Genomic DNA, 25,886 nt, shown 5'->3' on the forward strand with positions numbered 1-25,886 from the left:
CTCAGACCTAATGCTTCATACGAAACAATATAATAGAACATAGAACATTACAGCGCAGTACAGGCCCTTCGGCCCTCGATATTGCGTCGACCAGTGAAACCAATCTAAAGCCCCTCTAATCTACACTATTCCAATATCATCCATATGTTTATCCAATAACCATTTGAATGCTCTTAATGTTGACGAGTCCACTACTGCTGCAGGCAGGGCATTCCACGCCCTTACTACTCTCTGAGTAAAGAACCTACCTCTAACATCTGTTCTATATCTCTCACCCCTCAATGTAAAGCTATGTCCCCTCGCATTAGCCATCACGGTTGATGTCATATACATGGATTTTAGTAAGGCGTTTGATAAGGTCCCCCATGGTCGGCTTATGATGAAAGTGAGGAGGTGTGGGATAGAGGGAAAGTTGGCCGATTGGATAGGTAACTGGCTATCTGATCGAAGACAGAGGGTGGTGGTGGATGGAAAATTTTCGGACTGGAGGCAGGTTGCTAGCGGAGTGCCGCAGGGATCGGTGCTTGGTCCTCTGCTCTTTGTGATTTTTATTAATGACTTAGAGGAGGGGGCTGAAGGGTGGATCAGTAAATTTGCTGATGACACCAAGATTGGTGGAGTAGTGGATGAGGTGGAGGGCTGTTGTAGGCTGCAAAGAGACATAGATAGGATGCAAAGCTGGGCTGAAAAATGGCAAATGGAGTTTAACCCTGATAAATGTGAGGTGATTCATTTTGGTAGGACTAATTTAAATGTGGATTACAGGGTCAAAGGTAGGGTTCTGAAGACTGTGGAGGAACAGAGAGATCTTGGGGTCCATATCCACAGATCTCTAAAGGTTGCCACTCAAGTGGATAGAGCTGTGAAGAAGGCATATAGTGTGTTAGCTTTTATTAACAGGGGGTTGGAGTTTAAGAGCCGTGGGGTTATGCTGCAACTGTACAGGACCTTGGTGAGACCGCATTTGGAATATTGCGTGCAGTTCTGGTCACCTCACTATAAGAAGGATGTGGAAGCGCTGGAAAGAGTGCAGAGGAGATTTACCAGGATGCTGCCTGGTTTGGAGTGTCGGTCTTATGAGGAAAGGTTGAGGGAGCTGGGGCTGTTCTCTCTGGAGCGGAGGAGATTGAGGGGAGACTTAATAGAGGTTTATAAAATGATGAAGGGGATAGATCGAGTGAACGTTCAAAGACTATTTCCTCGGGTGGATGGAGCTATTACAAGGGGGCATAACTATAGGGTTCATGGTGGGAGATATAGGAAGGATATCAGAGGTAGGTTCTTCACGCAGAGAGTGGTTGGGGTGTGGAATGGACTGCCTGCAGTGATAGTGGAGTCAGACACTTTAGGAACATTTAAGCGGTTATTGGATAGGCACATGGAGCACACCAGGATGGTAGGGAGTGGGATAGCTTGATCTTGGTTTCAGATGAAGGTCGGCACAACATCGTGGGCCGAAGGGCCTGTTCTGTGCTGTAATGTTCTATGTTCTATGTTCTATCACCATCTGAGGAAAAAGGCTCTCACTATCCACCCTATCTAATCCTCTGATCATCTTGTATGCCTCTATTAAGTCACCTCTTAACCTTCTTCTCTCCAACGAAAACAACCTCAAGTCCCTCAGTCTTTCCTCATACAATCTTCCCACCACACCAGGCAACATCCTGGTAAATCTCCTCTGCACCCTTTCCAACACTTCCACATCTTTCCTATAATGCGGCGACCAGAACTGTACGCAATACTCCAAGTGCGGCCGCACCAGATTTTTGTACAGTTGCCATGGCTCTGAAACTCAATCCCTCTACCAATAAAAGCTAACACACTGTACGCCTTCTTAACAACCCTATCAACCTGGGTGCCAACTTTCAGGGATCTATGCACATGGACACCGAGATCCCTCTGTTCATCCACACTACCAAGTATCTTACCATTAGCCCAGTTCTCTGTGTTCCTGTTACTCCTTCCAAAGTGAATCACCTCACACTTTTCCGCATTAAACTCCATTTGCCACCTCTCAGCCCAGCTCTGCAGCTTATCTATGTCCCTCTGTAACCTGCCACTTCCCTTCGCACTGTCTACAACTCCACCGACTTTAGTGTCATCCGCAAATTTACTAATCCATCCTTCTACGCCCTCATCCAGGTCATTTATAAAAATGACAAACAGCAGTGGCCCCAAAACAGATCCTTGCAGTACACCACTGGTAACTGAACTCCAGGATGAATATTTCCCATCAACCACCACCCTCTGTTTTCTTACAGCTAGCCAATTCCTGATCCAAACCACTAAATCACCCTCAATCCCATGTGTCCGTATTTTCTGCAATAGCTTACCATGGGGAACCTTATCAAATGCTTTACTGAAATCCATATACACCACATCAACCGCTTTACCCTCATCCACCTCTTTGGTCACCTTCTCAAAGAACTCAATAAGGTTTGTGAGACACGACCTACACTTCACAAAACCGTGCTGACTATCCCTAATCAAATTATTCCTTTCTAGGTGATTATAAATCCTATCTCTTATAATCCTTCCCAAAAATTTGCCCACAACAGAAGTAAGGCTCACCGGTCTATAATTACCAGGGTTGTCCCTACTCCGCTTCTTGAACAAGGGGACAATATTTGCTATCCTCCAGTCTTCTGGCACTGTTCCTGTAGACAATGACGACACAAAGTTCAAAGCCAAGGGCTCTGCAATCTCCTCTCTAGCATCCCAGAGAATCCTAGGATAAATCCCATCCGGCCCAGGGGGATTATCTATTTTTACCCTTTCCAGAATTGCTAACACCTCCTCCTTATGAACCTCAATCCCATCCAGTCCAACAGCCTGCATCTCAGTACTCCCCTTGACAACACTGTCCTGTAGGATTCGCATTCTAATCAGTATTCTGTAACTTGATTTTGTCTGTTTGCACTGTTTGAGAGCACATTTCCACCCCATCTGACGAAGGAGCAGTGCTCCAAAAGCTTATGGTATTTGCTACCAAATAAACCTGTTGGACTTTAACCTGGTGTTGTGAGACTTCTTACCGTGTTCACCCCAGTCCAACGCCGGCATCTCCACATCTTGACTAACAATGCCACACCTCCCTCTCTTTTACCATCTTCCCTGCACTTACTGAAGCATCTAAACCCTGGAACCTACAACAACCATTCCTGTCCCTGCTCTATCCATGTCTCCGAGATGGCCACAACATTGAAATCCCAGGTACCAACCCATGCTGCAAGCTCACCCACCTTATTCCGGATGCTCCTGGCGTTGAAGTATACACACTTCAACCCGCCTTCCTGCCTGCCAGTACACTCCTGCGACCCTGAAACCTCATCCATGACCTCACTACTTTCAACCTCCTGTACACTGGAGCTACAATTCAGGTACCCACCCCCCTGCTGAATTAGTTTAAACCCTCCCGAAGAGCATTAGCAAATTTTCCCCCCAAGATATTGGTACCCCTCTGGTTCAGGTGCAGACCATCCTGTTTGTAGAGGTCCCACCTACCCCAGAAAGAGCCCCAATTGTCCAGGTATCTGAAACCCTCCCTCCTGCACCATCCCTGTAACCACGTGTTCAACTGCTCTCTCTCCCTATTCCTCTCCTCACTATCACGTGGCACGGGTAACAAACCAGAGGTAACAACTTTGTTTGTTCTAGCCCTAAGCTTCCACCCTAACTCCCTGAATTTCTGCCTTACATCCCCATCCCTTTTCCTCCCTATGTCTTGAGTGCCTATGTGAACCACAACTTGGGGCTGGTCCCCCTCCCCCTTAAGGATTTCGAAAACACGATCCGAGACATCGCGGACTCTGGCTCCTGGGAGGCAACACACCAACCGCGAGTCTCTCTCGTTCCCGCAGAATCTCCTATCCGTCCCTTTAACTATGGAGTCCCCAATGACTAATCCTCTACTCCGCTCCCCCCTTCCCTTCTGAGCAACAAGGACAGACTCTGAGCCAGTTAGCTGTACACCATGGCTTACCCCTGCTAAGTCAACCCCCCCAACAGCATCCAATATAATGGCAGAATAGCTTCACACGCTCTTGTTTTGTTTTTGAGTAGCTATGGATCCAGCCAAGAATCATAGAAATCCTACAGTGCAGAAGGAGGCCATTCGGCCGATCGAGTCTGCCCCGACCACAATCCCACCCAGGCCCTATCCCCTTATCTCCACTTATTTACCCTGCTAGTCGCCCAGACACTGGGCCTGATTTTACCAAAGCTTCGCGCCCGTTTTCGGGTGCGGAATCACGGTAAAGTTGGGCGTCGGGCCTATACTGCGATCTGCACCCGATTCCGAGCAGATCGCGGCTTTACCAACACCCGATTCGGGTGCGGGTCCGGCCTGCGCCTGAATCGGGCGGCCCGACGATTTAATCAATTTAATCGACTTAATGAACCACGCGCCCAACTCTACCGCCAAATCCCACTTTACCGTCTTCTGACCCGATCCGCGTCCGCGCTGTTACCGACCTGCAAAATAAAAGTCTGAAGTCGCTGCTACAGCCTCCGAAGAACGGGGTCAGAGACTGCAACGGCTCTCTGACCCAGGTCATCCTCTGGTCGGGGGGGTGTTCCGCTGCCAGTCAGCAGCCGATGCCTCCTGCCGGAGTGGACGTGAGGCCATGCCATCCCACAAAACCTTCAGGATGAAGCGATTCCTCGCAAAGAAGATGAAGCAAAACCGGCCGATTCCACAGCGCATGAAAACCGGCTACAAGATCAGTACAAGTCCAAGAGGAGATACTGGAGAAGGACCAAGCTGGGCCTGTAAAGGGATACACCATCACTGGTACACTACCAGCCACAGCCATCTCTCCCGCTCTCTTGCCCCCACAGGGAAGAGTACTCTGTGGCTGGTAGTGCACCAGTGATGATTTTCATGCGGATCTACTGTGGAATCGGCCGGTTCTGCTTCATTTTCTTAGTGAGGAATCGCTTCATCCTGAAGGTTTTGTGGGATGGCATGGCCGCACATCCACTCCGGCAGGAGGCATCGGCCGCAGACTGGCAGCGGAACCCCCCCCGACCAGAGGATGATACGTCACACCCCCTCTCCTCTCCCACCTCCCCCCCCCCCCCCCCCCCCCCCCCAGGGGATGATCGGTCACACACCCGCCCCCCCCAAGGGGATGATCGGGCACACCCCCTCCCCTCCCACCCCTCAAGGGGATGAGACATCACAACCCCTCCCGTTCCCCCCCACCCCCCCAGGGGATGAGCAGTCACACCCCCTCCCCTCCCACCCCTCTCCCCCCACCCCCGACCAGAGGATGACCGTCAGAGAGCCGTTCTCTCCGCTTTCTGCTTTTATTTTTCGCGCCCGGGTGCGCTCTGTCAGATTTTTTTCAAACTGCACATGCGCAGTTCAGAGCTCCGATCGGTCCGCCAGCGCTAAGCCCCGCCCACAGCACGGATCGGGCCGGAGCCGGCAAAACGTGTATGGGCGCGCTGGAAAGAGGATTCCAGGCGCGGATCTATTTGACGCCCGGATTCGGCACTTAAACTCAAAATGGTAAAATTCCCCCCACTTAGTGTCAACTTAGCATGGCCAATCAACCTAACCCGCACACCTTTGGACTGTGGGAGGAAACCGGAGCACCCGGAGGAAACCCACGCAGACACGAGGAGAATGTGCAAACTCCACACAGACAGTGACCCAAGCCGAGAATTGAACTCGGGTCCCTGGCACTGTAAGGCAGCAGTGCTAACCACTGTGCCACCGTGCTGCCCTTTTGAGATGGCAGATTTCCATCCCCAAAGGACATTCGTAGACCAGATAGGCTTTTCTGACAATCGACAATTGTTTCATGGTGATCATTAGGCTTTTAATTTCAGATTTCTGATGAATTCATATTTCATGATCTGCTGTGGCAGGATTCAAAGTTGGGTCCCCAGAGGATTATTTTGGGTCTCTGGATTACTAGTCCAGTGATAATGCCACAACACCACTCCATTCCCCCTAGATTAATATCTTGTTAGCTTTAAAGGTTTCATGCTGTGCATGCAAAAATCATTATACCTTTCCAAAGCAATGTGCAATTCTGCCAAAGATAGTCATTCACACGCACATAGGTTTTAATAGAATCGCATTTAGTGGGCCAGTTATATTCCCACCTATGCAAAAAGATTAACAAATTCATTAGACCGAAGTCAATTGAATGAAATTTAGGAGTTTAGTGCTGGTAGTCTGGAGAAATGTCTTACAATATTAAAGAGCTATATAAACACAAGTTTTTGTTGTACCCTCATACAGGGGTGGCATGGTGGCACAGTGCTGCCTCACAGCGCCAGGGACCCAGGTTCAATTCTGGCCTCGGGTCACTGTGTGGAGTTTGTAAGTTCTCCCTGTGTCTGTGTGGGTTTCCTCCGGGTGCTCCAGTTTCCTCCCACAGTCCAAAGATGTGCGGGTTAGGTTGATTGGCCATGATAAGGGTATTAGCAGGGTAAATATGTGGGGTTACGGGAATAGGGCCTGGGTGGGATTGTGGTCGGTGCAGACTCGATGGGCCGAATGGCCTCCTTCTGCACTGTAGGGATTTTATGTTACTGAGTTCAACACCAAACTGCAGTTTATAACTCAATTTGTCCTTACGATTTAACAAAAAAATTCCAGGTGGTAAAGCTTAAAAATTAAGATCAAAAGCTTTTCTTTGTTAAGAACAGATGTCATTTGGCTCCTGTTACCCTCAAAAAAATCGAACCAGGAGAAACTTGATGACCGAGTAGATTAGACATTCTGGGCTCAACTCCAACTGTTGGGATGAAAGTCTTGCTTGTCTACCAGCTATAGAGATCGGATGTAAAATCAGTTTCTATAGTCTCAATCCAGTTCCTAATGGGCATGGGAATACAGCAGAATAAGCAACTTAATTAACTATAGGTTGGCTGGTACAGGGTGGAAAATAGAAAAGCGATGTTACATTAATGCAGTGTGGTGGGAGGAGCGCGCTTGGTTGGGTTGCGAAGTGAGACATCTATTTTTGCGTCAGAATACAGAAACTTTACTCCACGTTGGTCGCACTCTCCCAGATGACTGTGCACTTGACATGGGAAGGCTTCTGCTCCAACCCTACTGTCAACATCCCTCAAATGAATCAGTACAGAAATAAAGCATAACCAGAACACATGAAAAGTTCCACTTTAGCTAATTTGCAAAGTAATGCACAGCAAGCAGTATAACTCTGAATATGCCAATTCTGCATTACTGTAATATCTCTGGTATATTAGTAGCACAACAACTAACTTTACCTAGGACAGATACAGGGGGAGGGAGTGGCGTAGTGGACTAGTAATCCAGAAACCCAGAATAATCCTCTGGGGACCCAGGTTTGAATCCTGCCATGGCAGATCATGATATATGAATTTAACAAAAATCTGGAATTAAAAGTCTAATGATGACCGTGAAACAATTATCATAGAAATCATAGAAACCCTACAGTACAGAAAGAGGCCATTCGGCCCATCGAGTCTGTGCCGACCACAATCCCACCCAGGCCCTACCCCCATATCCCTATGTATTTACCCACTAATCCCTCTAACCTACACATTTCAGGACACTAAGGGCAATTTTTTTTAGCATGGCCAATCAACCTAACCCGCACATCTTTGGACTTTGGAATTATCGATTATCGTAAAAAGCCACCTGGTCTACTAATATCCTTTAGGGAAGGAAATCTGCCATCTCACCCAGTCAGGCCTATGTGTGACTCCAGAACCACAGCAATGTGGTTGATTCACAATGCCCTCTGAAATGGCCTAGCCAGCCACACTGTTCAAGGTCAATTAGGGAATGGGCAACAAAACTGACCCAGCCAATGATGCCCATGTCCCATGAACAAACAAAAAAAAGGGAAGAATTTATACAAGGATCAAAGAGTTATTTTCTTTATTGAAAATGCAGTTTAAGTGTTGATCCTAATTTGATATCAGACTCACCTCCTGCTGCAATTCTTCTATCTCTTGTATAATGTCAGGCGGTTGACCACTTAATGGAACATAACTCTTATATGTATCATTTATCACTGTTTCCACCTTGAAGAAACAAAGAGAAGACATGTTTCAGCTTGAATATACTCTAGAACCAACTGGAAATTATTACATCACTTCAGGAAAAAATGTAATCGAAATGTAAAAGATTACCTCTGATGAATAAAGAGCACCTAGAATGCCAGCAGTTATTTGAAGGACCAGAATTAGGAGCAGTCCAATGAAGAACTGTGAAGCAAAAGAAAGATTCTAAAATGCAGAATAGGCTTTTGGCAAACACATACCAAAGATTTCATAGGATCATAGAATCCCTACAGTGCAGAAGGAGGCCATTTGGCCCATCCAGTCTGCGCCAACCACAATCCCATCCCAGTCCCTAACCCCATAATCCTGCTTATTTAGCCTACTAACCCCCTGACATTAAGGGGCAATTTAGCATGGCCAATCAACCTAACCCGCACATCTTTGGACTGTGAGAGGAAACCAGAGCATCTGGAGGAAACCCACGCAAATACGGGGTGAATGTGCAAACTCCATACAGACAGTGACCCAAGCTAGGAATCGAACCCAGGTCCCTAGCACTGTGAGGCAGCAGTGCTAACCACTGTGCCACCGTGCTGCCCGAAATTTAGATACATTCTGGCATCAGTTGCCTCTTCATTTGTCCACTGCATAAATCTTTGCTGCTGTTCCTCCAATCACAATGTATCCTTTTAGTTTTTATTCTGATCTTTGTCCAATTCCTGTCCATCTTTGCTGCCCATCAGATAAAACTCCAAGGAGACAATTATTCATTCATTTATTTTGTGAAAATAGGGTTTCTCTTCCTGCCATTACGCCACATTTGCTTCACTTTATTCCATTTGTCCATCATTCAAACAATTTTTTTCTAACACAGTCTCAGAAACATTATTTTAGCCACAATACCCAGATTGTCACACAACAGCAAACAAAGGCTTAAAATATTAAATGAAAATTGTGTCAGATTTCACTTCAAAATGGCTCCAGTTCTGACATTCACTGCACCCAACATTTTTCAGTGAAAGCCAAGCTCAAAATCTATGACAAAATTAAACAATAGTCTCAGGGGCCGATTTTACCAAATCGGGACTAAGCGCCGGTTCCGGTCGTCAAACGGATCTGCGCCCGGCAGCCGCGCTCCAGCGCGCCCATACGCCTTTTTTCAGCGCCGGTCTATTGGGCAGGGCTGAGCGCTGTTGGAGCGGCCGGAGCTCCAACTGCGCATGCGGAGTTCGGAACAGACCGCAGGCAGCGCGCCCGGGCGCGAAAGGCAAAGCAGCACAGACAGCAGGGAGGATGGAAGGAATTCCCTTTGGAGGATAATGTCCACGTTATAATCACAGGAACTAAAAACCTGACAGTCCAAAATCTGGGATAATATTACAGGACAGGGATGGGGGGATAAACATTTTGAAATATTATCCCAGATTTTGGGGGGGGGGGGGGAATGGAGAAGGGGAGGGCCGTGTCTCCCCTGGGAGGGGGGGGGGAGGGATGTGTCTACCCCTGGCCGGGGGGGGGGGGGGGGGGGAATCCCTCCTCCGGTGAGGAGGAGGGATCGGCCGCAGACTGGCAGCGCCCCCCCACCCCCAGGGTGGTTCGCGGGGGGCGGGGGGGGTCCGCGAAGGATGGTCGGGGGGGGGGATTGGCTTCGGCGGTTCCCCTGCTGAATTGGAGTCCCATTCGAACTTTTATTTAGCAGATCGTTTAATGCGCGGACGCGAAATGGGCCGCAACCTGGTAAAGTCGGATTCGTTGGTAAAGTTGGGCGCGAGCTTCATTAAGTCGATTTAAATGCACGCAAATGCATTTAAATCATCGCGCCGGCCGATTCGGGCGGGCGCCAGACCCGCGCCCGGATCGGGGCTCGGTAAAGACGCGATCTGCCATGAGTCGGGTGCAGATCGCGTTTTAGGCCCGACGCCCAACTTTACCGCGATTTAAATCGGGCCCTTAATGTGACTTTGCTATATGGGTCTACATAGTGCAAGTAAATGAGTTTAAAGTTTATTTATTATTGTCACAAGCGGGCTTAGATGAACAGTGCAATGAAGTTACTGTGAAAATCCCCTAGTCACCGCACTCTGGCACCTGTTCAGGTACACTGAGGGAGAATTTAGCATGGCCAATGCACCTAACCAGCACGTCTTTCTGACTGTGGGAGCATGGCCAATCAACCTGACTCACACATCTTTGGACTGTGGGAGGAAACCGGAGCACCCGGAGGAAATCCACACAGACACGGGGGGAAATGTGCAAACTCCACACAGACAGTGACCCAAGCCGGAGAGGCAGCAGTGCTAACCCACTGTGCCACCGTGCCGGTGCTTGGTGCTTGATCCATCTTAGAACAATATAAGCTGACAGCACGGAGGTATACAGCTTGCTCCACACTATTCTGCATTCCTATAGATAACAGCCTTGCATGTGTGTACATAAATACTACATAGCTCTACTCACTGGCGCAGTGCTGGTAAAGACCTGGATGTCCACAGTCTTTTTCGACAATTAAAATTCCATTCACTGAATTTACATTATGTTTAAAAAGATGGTTTTGCAATGGGTTTGGTTAATGCATCTGATGAGCTCTCCTTCCACTTCAGTGAAGAGCGTGAACATCGCTCTTCACAAACCAATAATGGGTTGGGGGGGGGGCGATCGTTTGGCCTTCCCGTCGCGTCTTTCCCATGACGGGAGGAGGTGTGCCGTTCGGCGGCGACGAGATCTTCTGGTCCCGTCACTCTCAATGGGATTTCCCATTGATTGTACCCCACTCCGCTGGGAAACCCACAGCAGGTGTGCTCCGCCAGCAGGACGAGAAGACCCCACCGGCTTGAACAGCCGGAAAATTCCAGCCAATGTCATTTCTGATTCAGGAAATCACTGTGGAAAATGGTGGGCACAAAGCACGGAGAACTAAGGTTCGATCGCATGTTCAAACCTCACAACAGGAGCAATCTAAGGAAGGATGTGCTGGCCTTGGAAAGGGACCAGAGGAGGTTCACAAGAGTGATCCCTGGAATGAAGAGCTTGTCGTAAGAAGGACGGTTGAGGACTCTGGGTCTTTACTCGTTGGAGTTTAGAAGGATGAGGGGGGATCTTATTAAAACTTACAGGATACTGCGAGGCCTGGATAGAGTGGACGCAGAGAAGATGTTTCCACTCGTAGGAAAAACTAGAACCAGAGGGCATAACCTCAGGCTAAAGGGACAATCCTTTAAAACAGAGAGTGGCGAATCTGTGGAACTCTTTGCCGCAGAAGGCTGTGGAGGCCAGTTCATTGAGTGTCTTTAAGACAGAGATAGATAGGTTCTTGATTGATAAGGGGATCAGTGGTTATGGGGAAAAGGCAGGAGAATGGGGATGAGAAAAATATCAGCCATGATTGAATGGCCGAGTGGCCTAATTCTGCTCCTATGTCTTATGTTCTTATGGTCTAATCATATTTTCCATCAGTAATGAGAACAGATAATGGAGTGGATTTCGTTTTGGGTGATAATATAAAAATGGTATATTAAAGGTAGCATATTTGATTAGCCAACCATCACACATCTCTCTCATTTCTGTAGATGATCAGATATTGTCCACTTTACACCACCACCAGTGTCAAGTTACCTTTCAACATCTTCCGAATACTCCTAACAGTCAAATACATACCAAGATTAACATGCACTTGCTCTCTTTAATAGCTCCACAGCAACCAAGAAATCCAAGCACCATAATGATGGACCCAACAGTGATCAGAAGATTTATAGCAGGGTAAAACTCCCCAAGATTTACTCCAGCAATCTGCAGTGGAAAAGACATAACACATTGAACAAGAAAATAACAGTAAGTTACTTTTTACTAAAATGTACATTTTGCCATAAAGTTAACATTTGTAAGTTTATAAATCCAAAATTGTTTGAATGTTTTACAATATTGCAGAAGAGGATAATAGCTGAATTCACGAAAATTACTTGGGCTCACTGGAGAAAGTCAGTCCCATTCTATCCTTGGATAGATTGGGAGGGAACAAGTTAATTGGAGATCCCATTTTCCATCCCATTCATATATCATAGAATCCCTGCAGTGCAGAAGGAGGCCATTCGGCCCATTGTTGCACCAACAACAATCCCACCCAGACTCTATCCCCATAACCCCACAAATTTACCCTGCTAATCCCCCTGATACTAAGGGGCAATTTAGCAATTTAGCCAATCCACCTAACCCACACATCTTTGGACTGTGGGAGGAAACTGAAGCACCCGGAGGAAACTCACGCAGGCACGGCGAGAACATGCAAACTCCACACAGACAGTTCACCCAAGGCCGGAGCTGAACCTGGATCTCTGGCGCTGCGAAGCAGCAGTGCTAACCACGATGCCACTGTGCCGCCCATACACAGAATCTACAGTGGAGAAGAGGCTGTTTGGCCCATTGAGCCTGCACTGACAACAATCCCACCCAGGTCCTTTCCCCATAACCCCATATATTTACCCTCCTAATCCCCCTGCCACTAGGGGCAATTTGACATGGCCAATCAACCTAACCCGCATATCTTTGGATACTCAAATGTAAAAGAATCATATAGCATTATTCTAAAAAGATGCACGGGTGTCCACCCCAATATTTATCCCTCAAATCGGCCACATTCAAACAGATGATCTGATTGCTATTATTGAAATATTGACGGGAATTCTCCAACATCGTCCGCGGCTGGGATTCTCCAGTCCCGCTGCTGTGAATGGAGAGTTGGCGGAGTGTCAGATTTTCCATATTCGCCGGCAGCGGGGCGTACCAATTGATTACTGCATTTCTGACATTGCCACAGTGACTATGCTTCGGCTTGGAAATGCATTGAAAACACAAGTTCCTTTTCAAAACTAAACTGCAGCTATTGGTAGTAAACACTTTGGATCACACATCAGTCGTCGTTACCTTCCCGGCACTTTTGCTCACGCGTAGCCAAATTGAGATTCCAAGTATAATCGAACCACACAGCTGAAAACCAAAAGATTGAACAGTTTAAAAATACGTGCCTGAACGGGAAACATTCGTTCAGTTCGAATGATCACTGTAAACAGAAATAATACAAACAACATCTCGTTATCCCATAGCACTCAAAAATGTACTCATAGGCCAGAATTTTACTGGCACGCCTGCCCCGATTTCGGGAGCGGGCGAAGCTTGGAGAACAACACTCTCCGTTGGCCGAAGGCAGGATCGCACAAACCTCGGGCAGACATGCCGGTAAAATTCCGCCCACATTATCCCATGAACAATACAAAATAACCGACAGGTAATACAATTATAAATCCATCATTGTCACAATAAATTGAGTTTAATAGCACTGAGGAATGCCTTCAGGCAACTCGCTAGCGAAAGGATCCTCTGGTCCCATCACCGTCAATGGGAATTCCCATGGGAAACCCAAGGCAGGGGTTGCACCGCCGACGGGATCTGGGAATCCCACCAGCGTGGACAGCCGGAGAATTACAGCCTTAGTCTTTATTGTAAGACATGATGTACATTCCTCCATGCGGTGGTCTTGTGGTATTATCGCTGGACTATCAATCCAGAAACTCAGCTAATGTTCTGGGGATCCGGGTTCGAATCCCACCACGGCATAGTGGACAGTGAAGAAGGTTATCTAGGATTGCAACGGAAGCTTGATCAATTGGGCCAGTGGGCTGACGAATGGCAGATGGAGTTTAATTTAGATAAATGCGAGGTGATGCATTTTGGTAGATTGAACCAGGGCAGGACTTACTCAGTTAATGGTAGGGCATTAGGGAGAGTTATAGAACAAAGAGATCTAGGGACACAGGGTTCATAACTCCTTGAAAATGGAGCCACAGTTGGACAGAGTGGTGAAGAAGGCATTCGGCATGCTTAGTATCATTGGTCAGAACATTGAATACAGGAGTTGGGACGTCTTGTTGATTACATTCTAGTTTTGCTTTTAACATTATTGTTTAGCCTGTCCAGTTTTGTCATTTTCGACCAATTGGTTGTAGTACAAATAAGCCCCAAATGGTGAAATCTAATAAACACAAACAATACAGATTGACTGGTGTGTCAGCATCAGTACAAGACATTGGTAAGGCCACACTTGGAATACTGTGTACAGTTCTAGTCACCCTATTATAGAAAGGATATTACTAAACTAGAAAGAGTGCAGAAAAGATTTACTAGGGTGCTACCGGGACTTGATGGTTTGAGTTGTAAGGAGAGGCTGGATAGACTGTGATTTTTTCCTCTGGAGCGTAGGAGGTTTCGGGATGATCTTATAGAGGTCTATAAAATAATGAGGGGCATAGATCAGTTAGATAGTCAATATCTTTTCCCAAAGGTTGGGGAGTCTAAAACTAGAGGGCAAAGGTTTAAGGTGAGAGATACGAAAGTGTCCAGAGGGGCAATTTTCTCACACAGAGAGTGGCGAGTGTCTGAAACAAGCTGCCAGAGGCAGTAGTAGAGGAGGGTACAATTTTGACTTTTAAAAAACTGTTAGACAGTTACATGGGTTAGATGGGTATAGAGGGATATGGGCCAAACGCGGACAATTGGGATTAGCTTAGGGGTTAAAAAAGGGGGCAGCATGGACAAGTTGGGTCGAAGGGTCTGTTTCCATGCTGTAAACCTCTATGATTCTATGAGTAGTGTGCAAAGGGCTGCATCAAAATGGATACCAGGAAAGGTTGAAACACTATGGGGATTGGTATCTTCTCCAGAGTCCAATAGATTTGATGCAGAAGATTACTAAAATTAAGACTACTATTATATTCTTTCCATTGCATACCAGACTGTACTAAGTTTGCTTTGTACATGACACAATGGCACAGTGGTTAGCACTGCTGCCTCAGCTCCAGGCACCCGGGTTCGATTCCTGTCTTGGGTCACTGTCTGTGTGGAGTTTGCACATTCTCTCTGTGTCTGCGTGGGTTTCCTCCAGGTGCTCCAGTTTCCTCCCACAGTCCAAGAAGTGCGGGTTAGGTGCATTGGCCATTCTAAATTGTCCCTTAGTGTCCTGGGATGCACAGGTTAGAGGGATTTTCAGGGTTAATATGTCGAGTTACGGAGATAGGGCCTGGGTGGGAATCTTGTCACTGCAGACTCGATGGGCCAAATAGCTTCCTTCTGCACTGTCGGGCTTCTATGATTCAATGACACACAGACAGGAAACTAGTAATTGCACTCTGCACAATTAAAATGTAAGTACATGGCTTCAAGCTGGTACATAGTGTAAAACCTGCACCCTTAGAAGGACACACAATTAGCTGAAGGGAGAGGAATCAATGAAATGTTGAGGGAGTGCTTGTTTACTTAACATAAATATTAACCTTGACTAACTGCAGGCAATTAGCAAGACCTATGTGGTTTTTGAGAACAAGAACCTCAGGGAAGTAATAAAGGAAAATTCACGTCCCACACATCAATTCCCCTAAACGGCTAATGTTACGCTGCTGTTTAAAAAAGGAAATAGACAAAAGGCGGGTAACTACAGGCCGGCTAGCTTAATGTCTGCAGTTGGGAAAATGCTGGAATCCATCATAGAATCATAGAAGAATCATAGAATCATCATTAAAGAAGAAATAGCAGGCCATCTGGATAAGAATGGTTCGATTAAGCAGATGCAGCATGGATTCATGAGGGGAAAGTCGTGCTTGACGAACTTGTTGGATTTTTATGAAGATGTGACTCGTGCGGTTGACGGAGGGGAACCGGTGGATGCGGTGTTTTTGGATTTCGAAAAGGCGTTTGATAAGGTGCCTCACAATAGGTTGCTGAAGAAGATTGGGTCACACGGAGTTGGGGGTAGGGTGTTAGCGTGGATTGGGGATTGGCTATCCGACAGGAAGCAAAGAGTCAGAATTAATGGATGCTTTTCTGGTTGGCTGATGGTAACTAGTGGCGTGCCGCAGGGATCGGTACTGAGGCCTCAACTATTTACCATTTATATAGACGATCTGGAGGAGGGGACTGAGTGTAGGGTAACAAAGTTTGCAGACGACACAAAGATAAGTGGAAAAGTGAATCGTGTGGAGGGCGTAGAAGGTCTGCAGAGAGATTTGGACAGGCTGAGTGAGTGGGCGAGGATCTGGCAGATGGAGTATAACGTTGACAAATGCGAGGTTATTCACTTTGGAGGAAATAATAGCAAATTGGATTATTATCTAAATGGAAAAAAATTACAACATGCTACTGTGCAAAGGGACCTGGGGGTCCTTGTGCATGAGACACAAAAACCCAGTCTGCAGGTGCAACAGGTGATCAAGAAGGCAAATGGGATGTTGGCCTATATCGCAAGGGGGATAGAATATAAAAGCAGAGATGTCTTGCTGCATCTGCACAGGGCATTGGTGAGGCTGCAGCTGGAATACTGTGTGCAGTATTGGTCCCCTTATTTGCGGAAGGATATATTGGCCTTGGAGGGAGTGCAGAGAAGGTTCACCAGGTTGATACCAGAGATGAGAGGTGTTGATTATGAGGAGAGACTGAGCAGATTGGGTTTGTACTCATTGGAATTTAGAAGGCTGAGGGGGGATCTTATAGAAATCTATAAGATAATGAAGGGGCTGGATAGGGTAGAGGTGGAGAGATTCTTTCCACTTAGAAAGGAAGCTAGAACTAGAGGGCACAGCCTCCAAATAAAGGGGGGTCAGTTTAGAACAAAGAACAAAGAACAGTACAGCACAGGAAACAGGCCCTTCGGCCCTCCAAGCCTGTGCCGCTCCTTGGTCCAACTAGACCAATCGTTTGTATCCCTCCATTCCCAGGCTGCTCATGTGACTATCCAGGTAAGTCTTAAACGATGTCAGCGTGCCTGCCTCCACCACCCTACTTGGCAGCGCATTCCAGGCCCCCACCACCCTCTGTGTCCCTCTGATGTCTGAGTTATACTTCGCCCCTCTCAGCTTGAGCCCGTGACCCCTCGTGATCGTCACCTCCGACCTGGGAAAAAGCTTCCCACTGTTCACCCTATCTATACCCTTCATAATCTTGTATACCTCTATTAGATCTCCCCTCATTCTCCGTCTTTCCAAGGAGAACAACCCCAGTCTACCCAATCTCTCCTCATAGCCAAGACCCTCCATACCAGGCAACATCCTGGTAAACCTTCTCTGCACTCTCTCCAATGCCTCCACGTCCTTCTGGTAGTGCGGCGACCAGAACTGGACGCAGTACTCCAAATGCGGCCTAACCAGTGTTCTATACAGCTGCATCATCAGACTCCAGCTTTTATACTCTATACCCCGTCCTATAAAGGCAAGCATACCATATGCCTTCTTCACCACCTTCTCCACCTGTGTTGCCACCTTCAAGGATTTGTGGACTTGCACACCTAGGTCCCTCTGTGTTTCTATACTCCTGATGACTCTGCCATTTATTGTATAACTCCTCCCTACATTATTTCTTCCAAAATGCATCACTTCGCATTTAGGACAGAGTTGAGGAGGAACTTCTTCTCTCAGAGGGTGGTGAATCTCTGGAATTCTTTGCCCATTGAAGTTCTGGAGGCTACCTCGTTGAATATGTTTAAATCACGGATAGATGGATTCCTGATCGGTAAGAGAATTAGGGGTTATGGGCGATCAGGCGGGTAAGTGGAACTGATCCACTTCAGATCAGCCATGATCTTATTGAATGGTGGGGCAGGCTTGAGGGGCTAGATGGCCTACTCCTGCTCCTATTTCTTATGTTCTTATGTTCTGAAACATGGCTGCCTTACCAACAATTAAACATGCGTGTGTGTGCTGGCAGGAAGTTGTCCCCTCCCAATCTTTATTCGAGAAAATAATTAAAATTGCTGCTGAGAAGACATGAAGATTTCTACAAAATGAGTTACATTGTGTAGGAAATTATTGAAGGGGAAACAATGAATTAAATCTTAATAAAGAGATCCATGCACTTAGGTCAAACTTGCAATTGATAAGGAGCGCAACTCCTGTAAGGGGCTGATCAGGGAGTCAGTGGCAGTCTTATAGCAAGTCAAGCAATAGGACGGAGATGCATAATTGGACGTGGAAATGTAAACACTACAGTTCCACATGGACATTACATTGCTGTCGCTCTGGAGTCCCATGTAGTAAGAAGTCTCACAACACCAGGTTAAAGTCCAACAGGTTTATTTGGTCGCAAAAGCCACTAGTTTTCGAAGCACTGCTCCTTCATCAGGTGATGAACAACACTCACCTGATGAAGGAGCAGTGCTTCGAAAGCTAGTGGCTGTTGCTCCCAAATAAACCTGTTGGACTTTAACCTGGTGTTGTGAGACTTCTTACTGTGTTTACCCCAGTCCAACACCGGCATCTCCACATCATGGTCACATGTAGGCCAGACCAGGTAAGGACGGCAGATTGCCTTCCCTAAACGACATCCGTGAACCAGATGGGTTTTTCCGACAATTGACAATGGTTTCATGGTCATCAGTATATTCTTAATTCCAGGTTATTTTTAATGAACTCAAATTCCACCATCTGCTGTGGTGAGATTCGAACCCTGGTCCCCAGAACATTCGCTGACTTTCTGGAGCAATAGTCTAGCAATAATACCACTAGGCCATCACCTTTTCTTACTTCTTGAACACGAGTGAAGCTTTAACGCTGCTTCTCCTGCTCCTCGCTGACCGGATAATGAATGAGCCACTCCCACCGCGGCTGTAAAGAAATCTTTCGAAGAAAAGCTGTCCGCTTCAGCGTTAGATACTGTGCAATGTGTGGAGAGTTCAGCAAATACACTAAGCGTGGCTATCAGAGAATCAGTGACTCCTGTGTGGGCAGTAGAAAATGAACACAGGCTAAGGTGATGTCCATTTTTTTAATATTAAGTGATGAAACAGACCCAGCTAACTTACACAATACACACTGCTGATTCTGATTTACTGCAATGGCATGCATTCCAAAGCCCAATGTAAACTGATTAATTTTGGCAGATAACATTTCAAAGTAGGAGGGGCAGGTGGTGAGTATTCAGAATGGACTTCCATGGGACAGAAACAACCCCTGGTATAATTTAAGAAATTATTTCTTATAATTCTCCACATCATAATTTAAGAAACTCAGAGCAGCAATTAGTGCAGTGTGGGTATGTTTTGATGGATGAATTAAAGGAGTCAAAATGTTCAACTTCTCCCAAGTCTTCCTCTCCCCAAGAAGGAAAAAGAAGTTACCCAATGTTCTGAGTGTTCAGACCATTCCTGTTAAACATTGTACCTCTCTGTTAGAAAATGCAGGCTCACCACCCCCTTCTGTGTATGCTGAAGAAGATCTCAACATCTGAACCTCTCAACTTCTACCCTCTCTTTCCTCTTCAAAGATGCTCCTTACAGCTGACCGCTTTGACCAAGCTTTCGCTCACCTCAAACAACGTTTCTGTATGTGGCTCAGCGTAAAAATCTTGCTTGACAATGCAGCTGCAGAGTATTTTATGACATTTTTGTACATTTAGAGGCACAATATAAATGCAACTTGCTGTTGTTGAGATTAGACGTAGCCAGTGAATTCAGCCAGAGGTATTTTGCAGTGTAATAAACCTACCTAATGGGGTACCTGGGCAAGCCGCAGGGAAATGGCTTCAAAGAGAACTAAAGATTTGTTTCAAAAGAAGGGAGCAATTGAAGTGTATAAAGATGGCTGGAATGCATGTTTGAGATCAACCAAGTGAGTTTGTGAGGCACATAGCTTTTTCACAGAAGCCGTAATGTTGTTGCTCCAATACTAATAAAAAAGAACTACAAAACAGAGACACATTTATGGATTTGTATGCTTTTTGACTGATGCTTAAAAATGTACATGCATTAATATCTTTGAAATATTAAATTGAATTCCAACTATAAGAAATTTAATATGTTTCCCTTAACATTCTACACCGATTCAACTTTCTTTTCTGAAATAAATTAATTTTTTGTAGCAAAACAGCCTCAAAACAAGGGCCACAGTTAGTTTCTTAATTGATGTAAACATCTGCATCTGAAAGAGATTCATGTGATTGGCTAATGGGTGATAGGCTAATCACTAGCTCAACGGCACATGACCTCGTGTTGCTTGGCAAAACTGTACAACTATAACTTACGACTTTTGATCCATGCCATGCTTAATAAAATTCCAGTTTTTCTGATTAAATATTTCACAGGTTCTAACTGTTAAAATATCTATGGCTAAAGAGATTAATTGCTATCTGATATTTTTAAAATTAGAAACCATTTTGACAACTATTTTCCAAATACTGATAGAGAATAAAAGGTCCTCGTGAACCCTTCATGAGCAACATATGGCTTCCTGGATGAAGCACAGAGAGTGGCAAGGGTGCAGAATGTTCTCTGGGTGGAGGACTGCAACGTCCATCATCAAGAGTGGCTTGGTAGCATCACCACATACTGAGCCCTAAAGGACAGACCCAAAGGACTGGGTCTGTGGCAGGTGGTGAGGGAGCCAACAAAGAGGGGAAAGCATACTTCACCTCATCCTCAACAGCCTGCCTGCCGCAGATGCATCTGTCCATGAGAGTATCAGTAGGAGTGACCACCACACAATCCCTGTGGGAGGAAGTCCGGTCTTCACATTGTAGATACCCTCCATTGCGTTGTATGGTACTGCCACCATGCTAAATGGGGTAGATTTCGAACAGATCTAGCAACTCAAGACTGGGTGTCCATGAGGTGCTATGGGCATCAGCAGCAGCAAACTGTACTCAACGAAGAATCTGTAACCTCATAGCCCAGCATATCCCCCTCACTATCATTACCACCAAGCCAGGGAATCAACCTTGGTTGAATGAAGAGTGTAGGAGGCATGCCAGGAGCAGCACCAGGCATACCAAAAAATAAGGAGTTAACCTGGTGAAGATACAACACAGTTTAAAGTTTATTTATCAGTGTGTCACAAGTAGGGTCACATTAACACTGCAATTAAGTTACTGTGAAACCACCCCCCCCCCCCCCCTCAGTTGCCACATTTCTGTGCCTATTCGGGTACACTGAGGGAGAACTTAGCATGGCCAGTACACCTAACCAGCACGTCTTTTGGACTGTGGGAGGAAACCGGAGCATCCGGAGGAAACCCACACAGACACGGGAAGAACGTGAGGTTACTACTTGACAAAACCAGGATTATAGGAACCCATTTGGAGCAACTGTGGACTGTTTGCTAAAAGAACAGTAATTCCATGGGGAGTGTGCTGAGTGATAAGTATAAAAGAGGAAATGTTTATTAAAGTTTAAGGAGCCTACAAAAAAGTGTTTATCTAGTAGTGTTTTTGGTCATTTGTTACAGTAAAAATTTTAAAACACATCTTGTCATGTTGTTTCTTTCAGCTATTAGCTGGATGTTTGAATCTCATTTTTAAAAAAGTTTAGGTCTCTGAAGATCATAATAACATGCTGGGTGATGATTTGCTTGTTCCAAATACATCATATACTTAAAAACATATTTCTACTATAGTCTGAATTCTATATAATTCAGTGGCATAGCAGATCCATTTTTTTTAAAAGAAAAAAATAAATTTTGTCAAACAAATTAAATGCCCCACAAATAAGAAAATAGAAACATCAGGGGAGAAAAAGTGAACACGTAAGGCGAGGAAAACGGTTTTAAACCAGAACTGAATATTTATGAACGAAGAACAGTACAGCACAGCAACAGGCCCTTCGGCCCACCAAACCTGTGCCAATCTAATATTTTCTTGCCTCTACGTGGTCCTAATCCCTCTACTCCCTGCCTATTCATGTATCTATCCAGATGCCTCTTGAACGTTGGCATAGAACCTGCTTCCACTACCTCCTCCGGCAGCACATTCCAGGCATTCACCATCCTCTGTGAAAAACTTGCCCCTGACATCTCTTTTAAACTTTCCCCCTCTCACTTTCAACCTATACCCCTGAGTAATTGACCCTTCGATGCTGGGAAAAAGACCCTGACTATCCACTCTATCCAAGTCTGTGATAATCTTGTAAACCTCTAACAGGTCCTTCTTCATCCTCCAACGCTCCAGTGAAAACAGTCCAAGTTTGTTCAACCTTTCTTCGTAATCCCATATCCTCCAAATCAGGCAACATCCTGGTAAATCTCTTCTGTACTCTTTCCAACGCATCAACATCCTTTTGGTAGTGTGGCAACCAGAATTGCACACAATATTCCAAATGCGGCCTAACCAAAGTCTTATACAGCTGCAACACGATTTTCCAATTCCTATACTCATTCTTATACCGCTTATCACAGACTCCAATTAGAAAAGTATCCTTCCACTGTTACTCTTTGCTTTCTAAGCCCAAATGATGTGGAGATGCCGGCGTTGAACTGGGGTAAACACAGTAAGAAGTCTCACTCGTTCTAAGCCCAAGCCAGTTTTGTATCCATCTTACCAGCTCACCTCGGATCCAATACAACTTCCCCTTCCATATCAGCCTGCCATAAGGAACATTATCAAAGGCTTTGATAAAATCCATATATACAACATCCACTGCCCTGCCCTGGTCAATTTTTCTTGTCACTTCCTGAAAGAACTCAATCAAGTTTGTGAGACACGACCTCCCTTTCACAAAACCATGCTGCCTATCGCTGATAAGCCTATTTTCTTCCAGACTTGAGTACATCCTGTCCCTAAGAATCTTAACATAGAAACATAGAAAACTACAGCACAAAACAGGCCCTTCGGCCCCACAAGTTGTGCCAAACATATCTCTACCTTTTAGGCCTACCTATAACCCTCCATCCTATTAAGTCCCATGTACTCATCCAGGAGTCTCTTAAAAGACCCTATTGAGTTTGCCTCCACCACCACTGACGGCAGCCGATTCCACTCGCCCACGACCCTCTGTGTGAAAAACTTCCCCCTAACATTTCCCCTGTACCTACCCGCCCAGCACCTTAAACCTGTGTCCTCTCGTAGCAGCCATTTCCACCCTGGGAAAAAGCCTCTGAGAGTCCACCCGATCTATGCCTCTCAACATCTTATATACCTCTATTAGGTCTCCTCTCATCCTACGTCTCTCCAAGGAGAAAAGACCGAGCTCCCTCAGCCTATCCTCATAAGGCATGCCACTCAATCCAGGCAACATCCTTGTAAATCTCCTCTGCACCCTTTTAATCTTTTCCACATCCTTCCTGTAATGAGGTGACCAGAACTGAGCACAGTACTCCAAGTGGGGTCTGACGAGGGTCTTATATAGCTGCATCATTATCCCCGGACTCCTAAACTCAATCCCTCGATTGATAAAGGCCAGCACACCATACGCCTTCTTAACCACCTCCTCCACCAGCGGGGCCGATTTTAGAGTCCTATGGACCTGGACCCCAAGGTCCTTCTGATCCTCTACCATACTAAGAGTCTTTCCCTTTATATTGTACTCCTTCATCCCATTCGACCTGCCAAAATGGACCACTACACATTTATCTGGGTTGAAGTCCATCTCCGCCCAGTCTTCTCCAATAATTTCCCCATCACTGATGTAAGGCTCACCGGCCTGTAATTTCCCAACTTGTCTCTTTTGCCCTTCTTAAATAGAGGAACAATGTTAGCTACTCTCCAATCCTCTGGTACCTTGTCCATGGCTAAAGTGGATACAAAGATTTTGGCCAAGACCTCAGCAATTTCTTCCCTTGCCTCTCTCAGTGTTCTGGGATAGACCCTATCTGGCTCTGGGGACTTGTCCTCCTTAATGTTTTTCAAAACCTCCAATACTTCCTCTCTTTTTATCTCAACATGTCCTGGGATGTCAACATCCTCCTTTCTACATTCACCATCCACCACATCCTTCTCTTTTGTGAATACTGATGCAAAGTACTCATTAAGGACCTCACCCACATCATCTAGCTCCACACACAAATTCCCTCCACTGCCCTTGAGTGGACCTACCCTTTCCTTAGCTATCCTCTTTCTCCTCACATAGGCATAAAAAGTCATCGGATTCTCCTTAATCCTGCCTGCCAAATATGGCCCCCTTTTGCCCTCCTAAATCCCTGTTTAAACTCTTTCCTGCTATCTTTGTATTCTTCAATTATTATGATTCAGTTAAGACTGCTAGTAGTTTCACATCAACATAGAATGGTTTCCATTTTATCTTAATGTGGAAGAATAAAGTCAAATTAGTGAGCTTGTTCTCGTGCGCCTTAACCAGGGAGATAAGTCCCACCCTCTGGGATGTTACAAGCAGGGTGGAGATTAAGTCAAGCCAGCAGTGTCCGGAGGCTTGCACTGAACCGAATGCCAGAAGAGGCGGATACCCCATCATAGGAGTGGCATCGTCTCCAGAATTTAATGGTTTTGATGCAGAGGATTATTACTACTATATCCGTTCCACTTCACACTAGATTGTAGTAAGTTTGAGGTCTGTATGAACTTCTATGAACCAGCAATAGTTTCAGCTCAACTAAAACTGCCAAGTAATTCCCCTGAGGTTAGTACATGTGGTTAAAAAATGCATCCCTTAAAAGATTGTCTGAAGGGGGAAGGAATCAATGAAGTGTGGAGGGTGTGCCCGTTTACTTAAGAAATATTAACCTTGACTAACTGCAACCTGTACTTTGGTTTTCATCTTAAAAATAGAGCAATTAAAATCCAGGCACGTAAGGAACGGGATCTTAAATAATGGCAAGTAGTAATTAGCAAGATCCACGTGCTTTTCAAAAGCAGGGAAGCAATAAAAGGGAACATTCACGTCCACACATCAATGACTCTGAACATGGCCATTTTATCAACCTGTAAATCTCTCTGTCCGCTAACAGGAAGTGGCTCCTTCCCTATCTTAATAGAAAATATCGAAAGAAATACTAAATTGCTGCCAAGAAGACATCGCGGGTTTCTACAAAACGAGTTGCGTTGCACAGACAAGTTATTAAACTGGAAATAAAGATTTCCATCTCAATGATTGAATTCATTTATGTCAAACTCAACTGGTTAAGGAGCTCAACTCCTGTAAGGGACTGATTCAGGAAGTCAGTGGCCGTCTTGTAGCAATTCAAGCATTAGGGTGAAGATTAAATAAAACCTCATTAGGCACGGAAATGTAAACGCTACAGTTTCACATTGATGCAACATGTTAATTAGTTTTGATCGCAATAGTTATCTACCGCAGCGCGGAAACTGATCAGATAACAATTAGAATTAAAACAGCTCACCCAGAATAGAAAGTTGAAGAAGAACATGGAGTACTTTACGCATTTATTAACTCCAGCCATTTTCCTGTGTTGTTTTTTTTCTCCCCCCTCTATCTGTATCCCGACCAGCGAGTGAAACGTTTAACGCTGCTTCTCTTGCTCCTCGCTGACCAGAATGAATGAGCCACTCCCACCGCGGCTGTAAAGAAGTTTGGAGAAGGGAGGCTGCGTCAGACACTGGGCAAAAGTGTGGAGAGTTCAGCAAATGCACCTGGGTGTGACTGTCAGGATCTGCTATCCGGATAGTGTGGTGCCTTATGATTTAAAAAAAACAAAGTGATGAAACAGGGCCAGCCAATCACTGCTGTTTCTTATATTCAGAAAAGGGCTTGCATTCCGGAGCCCAATGTAAATCGGTTAATTTTGGTAGATGACATTTCACTATGGGAGGGGCAGGTGGCCAGTATTCAGAATGGGCTTCCAAGCGACAGAAACTAACCCCTGGTATCATTTTTAAAAAAACAACTGGGGGCAGCAATTAGGGCAGAGTGTATGGCAGTGTGTTCCATCTACAAGACGCATTTGTACCCATTAACCCAATGCTGAATTCTCCCTCAGTGTACCCGGAGTGTGGCGACGAAGGGATTTTCACAGTAACTTCACTGCAGTGTTAAGTTTAAGCCTACTTAAGGGGCCAAAATGGTCTTCCTCATCTATTAATATCTTTTGAGCTTGCAGTTATCAGCCTTCGGGTGGAATATTGGGAACGGAAGGCAAAGTTGCTGAAATAAAAAGAATGAA

The 25,886-nt window shown here is 45.7% G+C and overlaps 1 protein-coding gene across 1 annotated transcript in view; it reads right to left on the bottom strand.

Moving 5' to 3' along the window:
* Window positions 1–25,385, bottom strand: part of LOC144499046 (tetraspanin-8-like) — a 32,834-nt gene extending 7,449 nt beyond the window's left edge. Inside the window, exons 1-5 of the mRNA XM_078221100.1 lie at window positions 25,107–25,385; window positions 12,931–12,993; window positions 11,668–11,799; window positions 8,143–8,217; window positions 7,939–8,034 (exon numbers count right to left, since the gene is read on the bottom strand). Of these exons, the coding sequence (XP_078077226.1) occupies window positions 7,939–8,034; window positions 8,143–8,217; window positions 11,668–11,799; window positions 12,931–12,993; window positions 25,107–25,166 (426 nt within the window). The 5' untranslated portion in view covers window positions 25,167–25,385. The remainder of the gene's footprint in view (window positions 1–7,938; window positions 8,035–8,142; window positions 8,218–11,667; window positions 11,800–12,930; window positions 12,994–25,106) is intronic.
* Window positions 25,386–25,886: the final 501 nt, after the last annotated feature.

This window comes from Mustelus asterias, chromosome 9, assembly GCF_964213995.1.
Source record: "Mustelus asterias chromosome 9, sMusAst1.hap1.1, whole genome shotgun sequence".
In the NCBI taxonomy this organism is placed as follows: Eukaryota; Metazoa; Chordata; class Chondrichthyes; order Carcharhiniformes; family Triakidae; genus Mustelus; species Mustelus asterias.